The 14,826-nt window shown below is 37.3% G+C and overlaps 1 protein-coding gene across 5 annotated transcripts in view; it reads right to left on the bottom strand.

Moving 5' to 3' along the window:
• DYTN (dystrotelin) overlaps positions 1-9,142 on the bottom strand; it is an 86,003-nt gene extending 76,861 nt beyond the window's left edge. For all 5 annotated transcript variants that reach the window (XM_080400184.1, XM_080400185.1, XM_080400186.1 and 2 more), the window contains exons 1-7: positions 9,030-9,142; positions 8,615-8,661; positions 6,410-6,484; positions 4,578-4,779; positions 1,824-1,909; positions 849-937; positions 95-166 (exon numbers count right to left, since the gene is read on the bottom strand). In XM_080400184.1, the coding sequence (XP_080256310.1) occupies positions 95-166; positions 849-937; positions 1,824-1,909; positions 4,578-4,779; positions 6,410-6,484; positions 8,615-8,633 (543 nt within the window). In that variant the 5' untranslated portion in view covers positions 8,634-8,661; positions 9,030-9,142. The remainder of the gene's footprint in view (positions 1-94; positions 167-848; positions 938-1,823; positions 1,910-4,577; positions 4,780-6,409; positions 6,485-8,614; positions 8,662-9,029) is intronic.
• Between the last annotated feature and the right edge of the window lie 5,684 nt (positions 9,143-14,826).

Here is a 14,826-nt window from a genome sequence, read left to right as displayed (position 1 = left end):
AGATGTTGGTGGATGTTATATGGTGACACACTTGCAATTTTAATACACTAGCAACATTCAGAATAATTTCCCAGGACATCATAACTTCACTCACCCCATGGAAACAGCTGTGAGTTGCATTTTCCACACAAGATAGAGTGCAGCTTTCTCCCACAATGGCTGGGATCTGCATCAAAAAGAAAGGCTCAGAAACACCTCAGTAAAACCCAGATGTTCCCATCATGCTCTGCTGAGATGGTGACAGCACACAGATGGTGAAGCATCTATAGAAATGCCATCTTACGTACTGTTCTGAAGAAAACCTGTTCATATTCATACTATCAGTATGCAGTTTCATAGTTCAGTATGTGACAGAATGATTCACTTCCAGCTCACTTACTGAAATGGATCAACATACTATGTTGCCATATTAGAATGCTGAAGGACACTAGGTTTGAACCTCAGGATTCATTTTCAGATCTCATTTTTAGCACCAGTTCAGCTGGAAATACTTGTATGCTAGGCATTTTTTTTTTTGCAAGTGCAAGCTATTCCAGTGAGTACAGACATCTGAAGCTTGAAGTCGCTTTAGTAACAGATGTATGCAGCTGTTCCCAGGACCTGTAAGCTCAGGCAAAATGAATGCACAGAGGCACTGAGATGCAAGTGGTTACTCTGACTGAGAAAAGCTACAGAATCTGATTCTTTTACCTATTTTGCATGGTGGCTGCCTGTGTCAACACAGTGCCCTACAAACTTCAGTCCCATAACGTAATCAAACATAAAATGTATCAGCCATGTATTTTTTTCTTCTAGATTAGAATACTCCCAACAAGATCTGTTGTGTAGCAGCACTGCAGTGGCATTACCTGGTTTAAGTCTGTTAGTAGGCTTCTCAGGGCACTACGGGTAATCAAGGCCACCTTCCCATCATGGACAGCATAAAAATGGAAGAAAGCTGAAAACAACCAGAGGAAAGAAAGTGCAATTCTGGCAGAGCCTGAAATGTCTTCTAGCTACTTATTCTCAAATTATCTATATGATGATTGCAGTCTACCAAATAAACCCCTCAAGAAAGTTCCCCTTTACTGTCTAACAGGTGACTGCTGTGACAATACTTCCTTCCTACAGGCAGGGGAAAGAGAAGGAAAGTAAGGAAATTATGGCAATTCCTTATTCCTGGTAGTTAAGACAGGCATGGATGAAGGAAACAATGGGCTCATTTTCAAGGCTTTAAGAAAAATATTTAAATAAGTTTATACAAGATATGCCCTATTTAAATCATTAATTGTTGATTCCAAATTGTAATTTGGGAGGAAATATACAATATGCAGCAGGAGACCATGAGGCAAATATGCTACTTGTGGCCCATTTGTTCTACATTTTGAGCATTTAATTTAGGCAGAAATCTTTGTGCTGCACATTGCACTGGACTATGTTATCTGCTATACTTGGTTCTTTAAGCATTTTTATCTAATGTTAAAAGGGCTCTAAAAGTTTCTTCGATCAAATACACAAAATTGTTTCTAATCCAATGAAATTTAAAACTAGGAGTTTTCTGTTCTTTTCTGCTAGACAAATAGAAATTTGTCTTCGTTTTTAAGCTCTACTTATCTTAAACTTTACTATGACTTGTTCTGAGGCTTACTCTTTATGCAAAGATGGTTACAGACATTGATAGAAAAGTTTTCTTCTGCATCAGCCTTTCTCTACAACTAAGCAGTCAACATAATTTACTTTTTGCGTGGCAAAACTGAATTCTCTCTTAAAGTAAAAAAATTACAATGGAGATTTTTCTCAATGTTCAGTATTTCAGGCAGTGTATAAAATCATACATTTCCCACCTCTGTATTTAGCCAGTAGAGTGCTTCCTGAAAGGGCAATTAGGGCAGCTGCAGCAGATCTAGTTTTGATATAACCTGTTCCAGATCTAGGAAAATAATGTAAGTTACACTACGTTCACCAAGAATGTAAAAACTTAAACCTCTAAAGAAAAAAAAGATTGCTCTGTTGGAAGACAACTTCAAAACTTGTATCCTTTCATATGTATATAACTGATGTCACATTTTAGTGATATTTTATGTCTAGGACCCTTTGTCACCAAACATAACTACAGAGTTAACTGTTCAAGGTACCATGCAATCAGAAAACAAAAAGACAGCATCTCCTTCAAAGACCTCACATTCCAAGTAAAATATAATTTTACATTTACAATATGTGTCCTAAAAAATTCTGCTTTTTGTTTGTTGAAAGCTTTCCCAAATGTGGAAGAGAAAGCAGGATTAGAATCTGGTTATTGTATTATATCATCAGGCAGCTTCACTGTGGCCCCAGATCTGCACTGAGCTTCTCTTGGGATGATTCCCTTTAATTTCACTGCAACTCAATTTAATCAAAGGGATATATGCAGAGGCAGGACTTTGGTTTTGATCGTTAGATCATAAAAAATGTAGCTTAATTTGGAACCCAAGTTTGTGACCTAGGCACCTAATGAAAGAATGTTTCTTTATGTGAAGACAAGGCAGACATGAAACCATAAATCAGGAAATCCTGGAATTCAGTATTTAAGATATCACCTCTACAAAGCAGTATTGCACTTCAGAATACCATTACATGAAATTGTCTTCAAGAGTTTAGATAAACTGCATTTTTACAGACAATACTACATAAAGCTGCAATATGGTCTCTAAAGTATGTGCTGCATGGGAAATTACTGATCAAAAGTTTCTAAATTTTGAATGTATATATTTAGTTTTTCCAGAACTTTCACAGAAAAAATTCCAAGATTGAAGCTAAAGTATACAATCAAAACCCTTTATGATGTTTTGTGTAAGTTTAAGTAAGCTACCACACAAACATGGAAAAGCCCTTATGTGCTCTTGCCATGAAATACATTCCAGTGTTGATAGTGGAGAATGGCCCTCTAAAGAGAAAACACGATTAGAAGAAAATTATAAGAAGCTTTTTCTATCCTATATACATGGGAAGAGACTTGTGAAATTTTTTAAAGAAATTACATCAAGAACAAAATGACACACTGTTCTAAGAAACCAGGAAAAAAGACAAGGATAGTCCTGTAAAGAAGATTCTTCTAAATTATTTCCCTCCAGTGCACACAAATTATAAAATACTTTTGATGTTTCTTGCTTTGTTTCACAGAATGGTCAGGACTGGAAGGGACCTCTGGAGATCATCTAGTTCAACCCCCTGCTAAAGCAGGTTCATCTACAGCAGGCTGCACAGAGTCACATCCAGGTGGGTTTTGAATGTTTCCAGAGGAGACTCCACAACCTCTCCGGGCAGCCTGTCCCAGTGCTGTCACCCTTAAGGTCTTCCTCATATTCAGAAAGAACTTCTTGTGTTGCAGTTTGTGCCCGTTGCCCCTTGTCCTGTCGCTGGGCACTGCTGAAAAGAGCCCGGCCCCATCCCCCCGACACTCGCCCTTAAGATATTTGTGTACATTGGTAAGATCCCTCTCAGCCTTCTCTTCTCCAGGCTGAACAGGCCCGGCTCCCTCAGCCTTTCCTCACCAGGGAGATGCCCCACTCCCCCCACCATCTCTGTAGCCTCCGCCGGCCCCTCTGCAGCAGTTCCCTGTCTCTCCTGAACCGGGGAGCCCAGCACCGGGCACAGCGCTCCAGATGAGCCTCACCAGGGCAGAGCAGAGGGGGAGGATCAGCTCCCTCGCCCTGCTGGCCTCGCTCCTCCTCATGCCCCCCAGGGTGCCATCGGCCTTCTTGGCCCCAAGGGCACACTGCTGGCTCATGGTTTCATCATACACCAGTTTATTCCTAGCCTTAATTGATTTTTGTAAGTATAAAAAATTTCACAACATGGGACCACAAGCAGTACAGATCAAATTATTAATGAACAGTGATTCAAGAAAAAGTCCTGGAGACCACTTACATCTCACTTTCAGTAAAAAAAACTTTGCTCTGATGTAGAAGGGAATAAATTTCACCTGTGGTGAATAAATTGTACAATGAACTTAACCTTTGTCTTACAAATCTGGTACAACCACAAACCAATTCTGCCTTTAGTGAATTAATTCATTATTCAAAACAATGTGTGAGAAAAGTACACTCTGTGAGCTGCTTCCTTATTAATCCCATAAACTATCTGCTATTCACAAATATAATGATCTATAGGGATCATAGCTATGAGACAATAGTTTTGTTTCATAATTGCATGATTAACTTCTTAAGCTGGAGAAAAATGAATAATGAAAAGCAACTGGCAAATTCTTGACCTATGCATAGGTACTGTCATTCAAAGGCAAATATGGATTCTTTTTCAAGAGTGTGTCAAAATACCTTGGAAGCCAAAAGAAGAGCTACTCTCTGTAAAGCTGTTCACAGAAAAGTTAGTATGGACTGTCAGAAATCCAGATATCCAGTTAATTTGGGAAACATTTGACCATTCTTTCTCTGATAAAGCTCTGTGCCTCATATTCCTATAGCTGAACTACTTCCATTGTGTATACCAAGCAAAATACTGTCAAAATGGGAGTGTTTCATACAGAAACGGTGAAAGAGTGGTAGAAATAGACTTAGTCTAGCAGTTCTTTCTGATGGATTTACATTTTTGCTTCCTCTCACCTGTCATACATGGCAGTTAGCAGGCTCAATGTGAATTCAGCAGCTTTTGGATCTACCTGGCCTGGTTTTTCTAATCTCACCCTTTGGAACAGTTTCATCAGCATCCCAGAGATCTGCTGCACTTTCAGAGAAATCTGTTTTTCCCTCTGGCTCTGTTCACTTGATATGATGTGCTGAATCAGAGAAACGTCAACCAAATCTACTGTGGAAAAATGAGAGAAATGAATGATTTTCCTTGCCTTTTCATGAATGGAAGCCAGCTAAGACAAGCCTGTAAAATGAAGTCTAAACCAGTATGCAACATAAAAAGGAAACAATCTGGAAAAGGTCTTGCTGTGCTTGTGGATGTAGCAAAACTTGTGAGGCTACAAAGATAGAACAGCTCAACTAAAATTCCCTGGATGTGATTTTGGGATAGGTAGGAGGGAAAGAGAATAGCACTATTAACTGCATCCAAATTATATAGGAAAACAGCATGATTAACTGCATCCAAATTATAGACCCAACTTCTATTCTATGTCTAGATAGCATAAACTACATACCATTCAGTACTTCAGAAAAAAGCTCACCTGGGACTGTGAAAACAATATGTGCTTTGATGTAAGCCTTTTCCTCATGCACAAAGAGAAGGGAGGCACTATGGCCAAGAAAGGGGCAAACAGGTTGTATTTTAAAAGTGCCATGGAATAACTAATATCCAGTGGGAAGAGAGCGCTATGGCTTCTTAAAGGTCACATTCAGTACCACGCAGGCACAATCAATTAGTATTAATATCAGAAAAGAAAGATTGTAGTAGATCAAAAGTTTGTAGACAGCTGAAGAACCAGAGAACCTAGAGTATGTCGTCTATGCTCATGCCAGCATAGAGGGGAAAACAGTGTGAGATACTGGTGAATTTCAGTCTTACAACCCATGTGCAATTCCAGTCATCAGAGCTCAAGGAGAGGTAGAGTAGCTGGGATAGGTGCTATGAGTGCCTAGAGGAGACATGGAAGACTAGGCAACAGAGCTAATGAAAACGAGTATCTGTGTGAATCGGTACTCCTGTGCTATAAGACATAGCATGAGGCAGATTTACCATATCAGGGCTGAGATCAGACTAAATACATTCACAGACGAGCATGCCCAAATGAAAAAATATTACCAACAAACTAGTCATCTTTCCTGTGCTACCCTGAAGACCTCACTCGCAATGTACATTTTCAGCAACAGACTGTTTCAGGTAGAAAATTGAAGATTTCCATGCCTTTTGGCTCAATATGGAATCTACGTCCAGTAATTTCAAAGCAAGCTGGGTGACTGGGGCCTTGCTCCATAATTTTTGCTTGCACCAAGTTCTCACTCACTTCAAAGGCAGGGAGAATGAGTGCTAGCCAGGGGTTTTCTGGTCTATCATATTTTATGTTGTTCTAATTAGTACTTATAATATTAATAATAATGCCTGCCAGTGCATTTTTGATGGTCTAAGATTATGTCCAATAGATCAGCTACTAAGAAACACATGAGAATTTGACGTTTAACGAGAATAACATAAAGATTCATTTTTGCCAGTGATGTCTACATAGCAGTGTTACAGATTGTAATAATAATAATTTGATTCTCCTATGCCTTTAGAATTTTACTAATGTACTTCCACTGACATTCAAAAGGGGGGAAAAACATCATTTTGTATATGAAGTACTATCTAGCTCTTAAGTGTTTGTGATGCATTCTGAGATTCTCAGGTGGAAAATGAGAGAGCAAAGTAGCATAATAACTGATGGTGACAGCAACACAATTTTTTTACAGATTCTTCTTCCTGTCAAAGCACACGATTCTCTTCGGGTACTAACACCGGCACAGACTTTGTACTGAGCGTAGTTTTAGGGCTGTTCTGTAGACGGAGCTCTGAACATCATTGAAAGCCTCTGTGAAAGAAAACCAACACACATTAAAATAGAGTGGGGGGGGGGAAAGGAAAGAAAGAAAAACTAAGTGCTTGACTAAAAACAAGATTTGGACTTGGTCAAAACTCACAATACTCTGAAGGAAAATTTTGAAAAAATAAAAAAATTAAAACGTTTTTGGTTTTGTTTTTGCTTTTTTTCAGTAGCTTTGTGAAGAAAATGGTCTTCTTGTGACCAGTGACACAACAAGTTGTAATAATAATATTTAACATAGACAGCACACCTGCTTCTTTGGGAATCACGTCTATCCATGGACCAGAAAAAAGGATATGCACAGTGCATACTTTTAGCCAAGATCATAATGAAATAATATTTCTTCAGGCAAAACAGTTTCTTGATCAGAGATGCTCTTCTGCGAGGAAAAGTTTGTCAGTCTGCACAGCAAGGTTATTGTTTTGGATGCACGTTGTTTCAAGCATTAAACAAATTTTCTGTCAAGATCAACATCTGGGACTCTTGCAAAGATAAGCAATTTACCAGAGCAACTGGCTTTTGACATCTCGGCTTAGTAACCCCACTCAAGCTGCTTGACTAAATCCCATATCCTTACATGATTTCAGCTCATTCCTTTCACATCACTAAAGGATGTTTTCCTGACAGGGAAGTCAGGGCCTCTGAACATGACCTATAACTGATACTTTACACATACAACTAGAACTTCCCGGCAAAAACAAAACAAAACAAAACAAAAACTTAAAAAATCACAACGCTTTAGAAACTAGAAAGGAATTTATCAGTTATCCTCCTGTCCTCAGAGACTCTTTCTCCCTGTCCTTCAGAGAAGAAGAGTTACTCACGGTTGATTAAGGTCAAAGATAAGCAACAAATATGCATAACCAAGTAGAAACAACTCAGGAATCTCTTTACCTGTATACTCTGGAAATGAACCAATCTGTGTGCAATGGTTTCCCACAAATATACCAGACTAATGTTAATAGTCAGCAAATTACGGGCTCTGCTGGTTCCCAGATGCTGCCTAAGATATAGAAATAAGCCAATATCTGCTATACCATCTGTTTAGTCCTGCTCTTGTCATACTATGTTTTGTGATATTATTCGGAGATGTAGCATAGCATGTCATACAATGTGAAAAATGAGTTTTGACTTCCATGCATCATCAGTTCTCTTTCTTCAGTAAACTGATCCAAAGCTCTTTTGAAAGTAACAGAAAGACTCCCACAGTTTTCAGTAGGCTGTGGGTTAAATTCCAAATGCTTATTTTCAAATACAAATGCTAGAAACATACTCATGATCCAATTCAAACACCTTCCATGTGCAAGATGACTTTCTAAGTGGAGGGAATCTGTTTTAGTAGCCATCTGCTACTCACTTCAAGTCCATCCTTACAGACAAAATGTGGCCTCAAAGCAGGGCATTCTGTGCCTGCCAAGCACAGTTCCAGAATTAACTTGCAAGAGCACACAAGTAAAACAGCAGACAAAGAAAAAAAAGCCCAAATAAAATACAAAATATTTCAGGACTATTATTTATAATAATAAATAATAGTTTAGAAGCTATTTAGGGGCACTAAACTCTTTTATTTCTCATAGGAATGGAGCTTGCCCTTTAGACAGAAAACCAGCATGTAATCATTCTGCAGACGGTCGAATATCACCTCAAGACTCATAAATGCCCTTTTTTGCAAAGGTGACAAAGGAATTGCTACGCATATAGAAAAGAGTGCATTGTTTCCTGACATCTCCAGCTGGTTACCTGTTAGTTCTGCATTTTGTGCTACTTGTTATGTAGCAGATGAAGTATCTGTCAAGATTTTGCACTCAAAAAGGGAGTTTATGGCCATCATTCATGCCTATTTGAGAATATGTGAAAAAACCCTTATATTATAATTAGGGATCATGGCCCCTGTGCACGTGACTATTCCACGAGCCAATGTGACAATGGCAAGGAAGGTGCCAGGACAGATCCAAAAATAAAGGTAGGACATCACAGCTGTGAAACTTGTCATTTATGTGCTACAGCACAGAGATTCTGTAAATGGTGAGACTTCATTACAATTCAGTAGTTTCTGTTCAAAAAGACACAGAAATATTTTTTGAGAAAAGTTGGGGAAAAAATGAGAAAAATCCTTACCCTGAAAGTCTGGATCCATTTGAAATGAACAGATGGCATTAGGCGTTCTATAATGAAACAAACCAAAGTGTAAAACCACATTTTCTAGACAGAGACATATCGAACCATTCAAATCAAACCTTTAATCTGAACAATTTACTGGATGCAATTCAGAAATGAAACTAAACAGACTTACATAAAGCAACATAATAGTTTTGGTGCCAAGTGCAGAGAAACTCCAGAAAATTGCAGGCTCTCTGCTCAGGATAAAGTAGGAGTAACTCTAGTAACTACATAATTGTCTCAGGGTGAAAACAGTCCCCAGAACAGTTTCAAGTACAGGAAATGGGATCTTTCACTACTGAAGAGTCCAGTGTTTACATACAGGATTACTACACAGTCCATAGTGTATAATTTCAGGTCAGAAAGGGTATACCTTTACACTAGACATCCCGAGATTCATTGATTGTAGTTTCTCACAAGTGTATTTTGTAAAATTTTCAAACAGAACTGAAGTTTTCAGCTGAGCTGACATCATTTCTTCTTGAGCTGAGAAGGAAGTGAAAAAGGAAGTGTAACCATGAATCTACTTCTTTACAGAACCCTGGATGCAAGAGTCCTTGATAATAACAGAATCTGAATGTCTTCACTCAGGATTTATCTCATTAATGCTCTAAACTACATTATCTTTTTAAACGTAAAAATATAAATATCAATTCAGTATATTAATTAACTTTCAGTTTACATTGCAGTTGAAAAACACTAGGTATAACAGATTTAAGCCACATGAGACTCCAAAGGCCTACATGTGGCTTATAGTGGGGAAAAAAAGGAAATTGCTAGAATAATTAAAAATTAAATAGTTGGAAACTATCTAAAACTTAAATAATAAATTAGGTATTAAATCTGAACTTACCCAAATGTTCACTTTATTACATTTTCCCAGTAAGAGTCATTGATCATTTGTCCATGACCATTTGTCAAACATGAGAGAATACTAGCCAATTACAAAGCATAAATACTCAAGGATTTATAACTATTGAGTCTATCATAAATATGCTTCTTACCATTTTAACTGGTGAAAGCCGCAACTTTGTGTTTGGGTCTCTAAATAACTTATAAATACTGAAAATGATGGGATACAGGTTTGCTTTAATAACTTCTTCATTAAATATTACAATGCCAGAGTTTTTTCTGAAGTCCTTCTTTGAAAGCAATACCACTATGTTTCTTTTTCACTATTCTTTTTTTTTCCTTACTAAGGTTTAGATCTTGGACTTGACCCTGGGTTCTGCAAGACTGCAGTTCTGGCCAACATTTACATAGGCATGTAACCTTGCTTATACAATTACTTCTAAAATAGGTGCAGCAGCGTATGTCTCTGTATACTTGACAGAAAAAGCCAATGTAGGGAAATCAATGAAATCAGAAGATTCTAAGCAACAAATTAAACGTAAGTGTTTAGTGAAAGCTACATGTAGCAACCTAAAAGATAGACTTACAAACACACAGCTTGCCTCATGTTTTCCTCCTTTTTTTCTCCCCACCAAAGGCACAAAAAAAAAAAAAAAAGCAAGAGGAATGTAAAAATATACAAGTTAAACTCCCTTAAATTAGAACTCACTCATTAGAATTTGCACACTCAAGAACAGATCCACTGACCTCACTGAGTTGTATAGCATGCATAATCTATTAGCACTTGATACTTACTGTAAGATGATGAGCTCGCTATCCACTACAGCACGATGTCTAACCTTTAAATCACCCACATGGATAAATAACACTATACTCCTGTACTAGGGTATTCATGGTCTCAAAGTATGTGTTTATGTGTTTTACCAAACCGGCTGTCATTGTGCAACATCGTAACAACATACCCATGAACCCTATCTCAAAAAAGTTATGAAAGGCCTTATTAACATATGTACAGTCTATATTTGTATACACAAAACTCTGGAGAGCTCAGATCTTAACTGGAGGAGGAATGCTTGGGTGAAGTGAACAGGATCTACTTCAGTGGTAGCACATCTACTTTATAATTAACATAATATGAAAGTAGAAGCAGTATCTGCCTGCCATCAGATCTGAACTAACTGCTCATTGATACACTATTTCAGTCAGTGTGTTGTATTTCAGCTACATGTGTCCTTCAATAATTAAAAATGCTTCCACAAAACAAAAAAGATTTTTAAAATTAATTACAAATGTACAGGAAATACATTTTTACCATTATAAACCCCAGTCCCATGAATAGAAATACTTTTATGTGCAGAACAAGAGTAGCCTTATTCTTGAATCCTACTGGAATGTGCATGAAAAGTAACATGTTTGATTACTTAGACGTATTTTGTTTGCCTACACAGTTTCTCAGTATATGTACTTTAGCAAATAAAATGCACTTTTATTCATGTTACATAATTAAGTTAAATTACAGAGAAAGACAAACCAGATCAAGTAAGACAGAAATCTCCCAAACAGATCAATTGACTTAATTACAGGGGCCTGCCTTCTTTTGAAATCAACAACATATGATCAATATTTTAAATATGCATAAAATAAACTACAATTACTTTTGTTTCCTGTGAAGGGTGAAAACATCCTATGTTGTGTTCAAAGGCTGAAATTATTGTCTCCTCTTTAATACAGTAACGGCACTTACCTTTCTCTCAGCTACTTACTAAAGGCCCAGAAGTCAGACGATACCACCAAAGTAGTCCAGTAGTTTTATAGCACTTAAAAGTTGATTTCAAGACACAGTTCTACAGGATTTGCTTTTAAATGAAAGCTGTTCACAACAAATGCCTTGCAAAGGCCCAGATCAAAGTATCAGGTAATTGTCTAAGCAGTCAAAACAGAGAACACTAATTAATTAGTAATAAATATCCTGAATTATTGAAGATAAAACTTCTTTGATCTTTGTTTCAAAGCAATTTTTTCTTATGGTTGGATTGCAATATTTCTAAATTGAGGGGCCTTTACCAAGCATCTCCCAGTTGCTGAGAAACAGTGTTGCTATAGAGACTGAAAATGAGGTGGAAGCTGGCACAACAATGCACCAAGCACAGTGTGCTGTAATGAACAGTTGGTACAACTACACAAAGAGGAAAAATAGTAAGTCCTAGTGGTAATGTCCTAAAATAAGAATTGTTCAGACCAACCGGAAAGCTTACACGCTCCCCAGTACACCCAAATGCTAGGGTTTATGCAGAATATATATAATATCGGTAAGGTAGATACATTTATCTTAAAGCCCTTTTTCATAAATTTTTCAACAGTTACTCTAACACCCAGGTAGTAGGATTCATCAGTGCTATGAATGTCCTGCATACATACCATTACTCAGTAACTTGTGAGAAAATGTATATAAAAAATTACTTACTACTTATAGAAAAAACAAACTTAGTGATGACTAAATTAATCCCTGTGTTACAACTGTAACCAACTTTGAATATGTTACCATATTTTACCTTGCCTATTATTTCTATTATTTCTTTCTCTCCCAAACAAAAGCTAGGAAAAGAAACTTTCCCATTCTATTATGCTTCCATAAGGAATGACCTAAATTCCCCTACAGCCCACTAAGCAAATTAATTAGAATAATTTAGGATACAAGAGACATCAAAGACATTTTTATTGTCTTTCTCCTCCCAACATCTGAGAAGAAATTCTTTGCTTGTGGTTTTTAGGTAGTGACTTGCAAGCCCAGTAAGCCTGCTTATACATTGCAGAGAGTTCATTTCCTTCTCACTAACAGCTGTGCAGCGTTGGTGTTTGAATTGCAGTCTGTTTGAACTACTATCTTCACAGGTAGAATAAAAGAATTCAAAGAATAAAAGACTGCCAAATCATAATCTATACAGAAAAAAACAAATGTAAAGACACATTAGAGAAGCTAACTTTTCTTCTAAAGACTACTGTAGCATCCTTCCTGGCTATGCTCTCCTGAGACATCTGCCTTCAGATGCTCCTCAGAGGCTCAGCCAATTTTCTGTGCACACACTACTGGAAACTAATGCCTTGGAGACCACTTCCTCATGAAATGAGTGATTCCTAACCACTCTCTTCAAGACTTCTTACATCACTGCCCTCTACCAGCTCCCATGTGAACTCTTACATGAAGATACCTGCAACAATATCTCACTTCCTGTAACTGTTGCTTCTCCCATGTATATTTCACATAAGAAACTACACTCTTCCAACTTCCTGTGATACCCCAGCTGAGCTCCTCTCTCTAAGACCAGTGAGACACCCCTTCCCCTTCTGTCAACATCAGCCAATAAACAGCAGACGAACTCCTCTTGGTTTCCTCATGTAAGAAGTTACCCCTGTTCAGAGTTGGAACCTCCACTTGAACAGAAATAATGAATTTATTCCAACTACATGTATATAATTCAAAGAACATGAAACAACTTATTTTGCTTTAAAAACTCACTTCTGATAAAAAATTAGCAAATACAATACTATTTCATTTAACACAGTCTCCATCTTTTAAGACACTAAAGACATGCAAGTGACAGTGGTACCTCATCAATTCTGTTTAGACAAGGACTTAATTGCATGTTTGACTTAAAACACATCAACAGTCCCTATGAAACTCATTGAATAGATAAAAGACATGGAGACAAAAATGATCTTGTCACTAAGGAGATGTATGCACTTCAATTTTTGTGTTAGAAAATCGTTTTTGCCTGAGAATGTATATTCTTATGCAAGTATTGTGTTTAATTACATCTGAAACAAGAATTTGGAGTTATAAAACTGTCACTCTGTGTGTGACAAACTCATTCAAAATTATTATAATATGATTGGTTTTGAAACAGTTTATTGGTCTGAAGAAATAAGTTGTTGGATGTAAATGAAATCCTAGACTTATTAAAGTCGGTAGGAATTTTGCTTTGGTCTCCAGATTAAGAATGTTACATTCACACTGTTTTTGAAATATTTTTCTGCCTACAATTTCCAGGTTTTTGATGAGGAAGGTACTGTAAAAGCTATGACAATGTTTAGCCTTTCTTTGTAGTTTGCTACAATGGAAATGGAAACATAGCTTTAGCATGGGAATTTTCCGCATTCTCTCCTCCAGACAACTCTGGTTAAAATGAGCCAGTAGACAAGGCTTCCATCTCTGTAAAAAAGAAAAGAACAGCACATATTTTTGCAAACTTCCTAAAATACTTACACATGCAAGAAGATAAGCAGGGCACTTTGGTAATACTCAACTAGTACAGCACCTGCTACTAAGGTCACAAGAGTAGGCCATAACTAAGCAGTTAGCTGCTAGCAGCAGAATGGCCCTCTGCTTGGTGTTTAAAGCAGTCGCAAGAGGAATGGGACAGCTACACAGAGAAGCAGTGCCATACAAGTAGAGTGCAGACAGAGAATGTCACTCCTACCTAATCAGGAATCTCCTGTCTGGATTAATCAAGGTCATGTTTATAACTTTTCCTTTTGCCAATTGCCTCACGATTGGTCATGATCAGTAGAATAATTCAACTCTGCATTTATCAAGAAAATCTTATTGTCTCTGTAGTCCTTCCCTGAGAAAAAAGCATGGATAACCAAAAGGCTTATGTGCTCACTAAAGGGCCTGGCCATCAAGCTCCAAGTAGTTTCCCCATTCTTCAGCCTGCCCTTAATGCACAAGAGCAGCTCATAGGATAGCAAATGCTGATAAAAAAGTACTGGAAAGAATCTGAAGGAAGGGAGAAAGAAAACTAACTAGGGAAAAGGCCTGTAGGACCTAAAAGTAGAAAGGAATGGCTATAACATTGGGAAAGTACAAGGATTTCAGAACCTAAGAATTGGGGAAAAGTGAGAAAACAAAAATAAAACACACTTTAAAGTTCATCTGTTCTTGTTTTGATGAATAATTCTTCTTTCCTTTATATAATCTTAAGAGAACAGAGAACCTGAAAAGCAGAATACGTAGGAAAAGCAGCACAGAAAGACATTGGAGAAGATGTGAGTTTTATATTCTGCACAGGAAAAGCAGATTGTGGATTCAGGGGAGTTTTGCCATGGCAGTATCATGTAGCCTATAGCCCTCCCACATGCTCCTAAATATTAGGAAGGTATATCGGAGTTGTTCTGTAGATTTTTAGTTGAAATTTCTCATATCATCATACATTTAAAAAAACTATGTCATGATAAACTTCGTTTGTCATTAACAAAGCAAAATGGCTTAATAATTCATAATGTAGGGATCTCTAAAAGATCTTTCATCTGTTCTAATT

Source organism: Falco punctatus (assembly GCF_963210335.1).
Source record: "Falco punctatus genome assembly, chromosome: 8".
Lineage (NCBI taxonomy): Eukaryota > Metazoa > Chordata > Aves > Falconiformes > Falconidae > Falco > Falco punctatus.
Note: the sequence above shows the minus strand (reverse complement) of the source record. Positions and strands in the feature narration are given on the sequence as shown.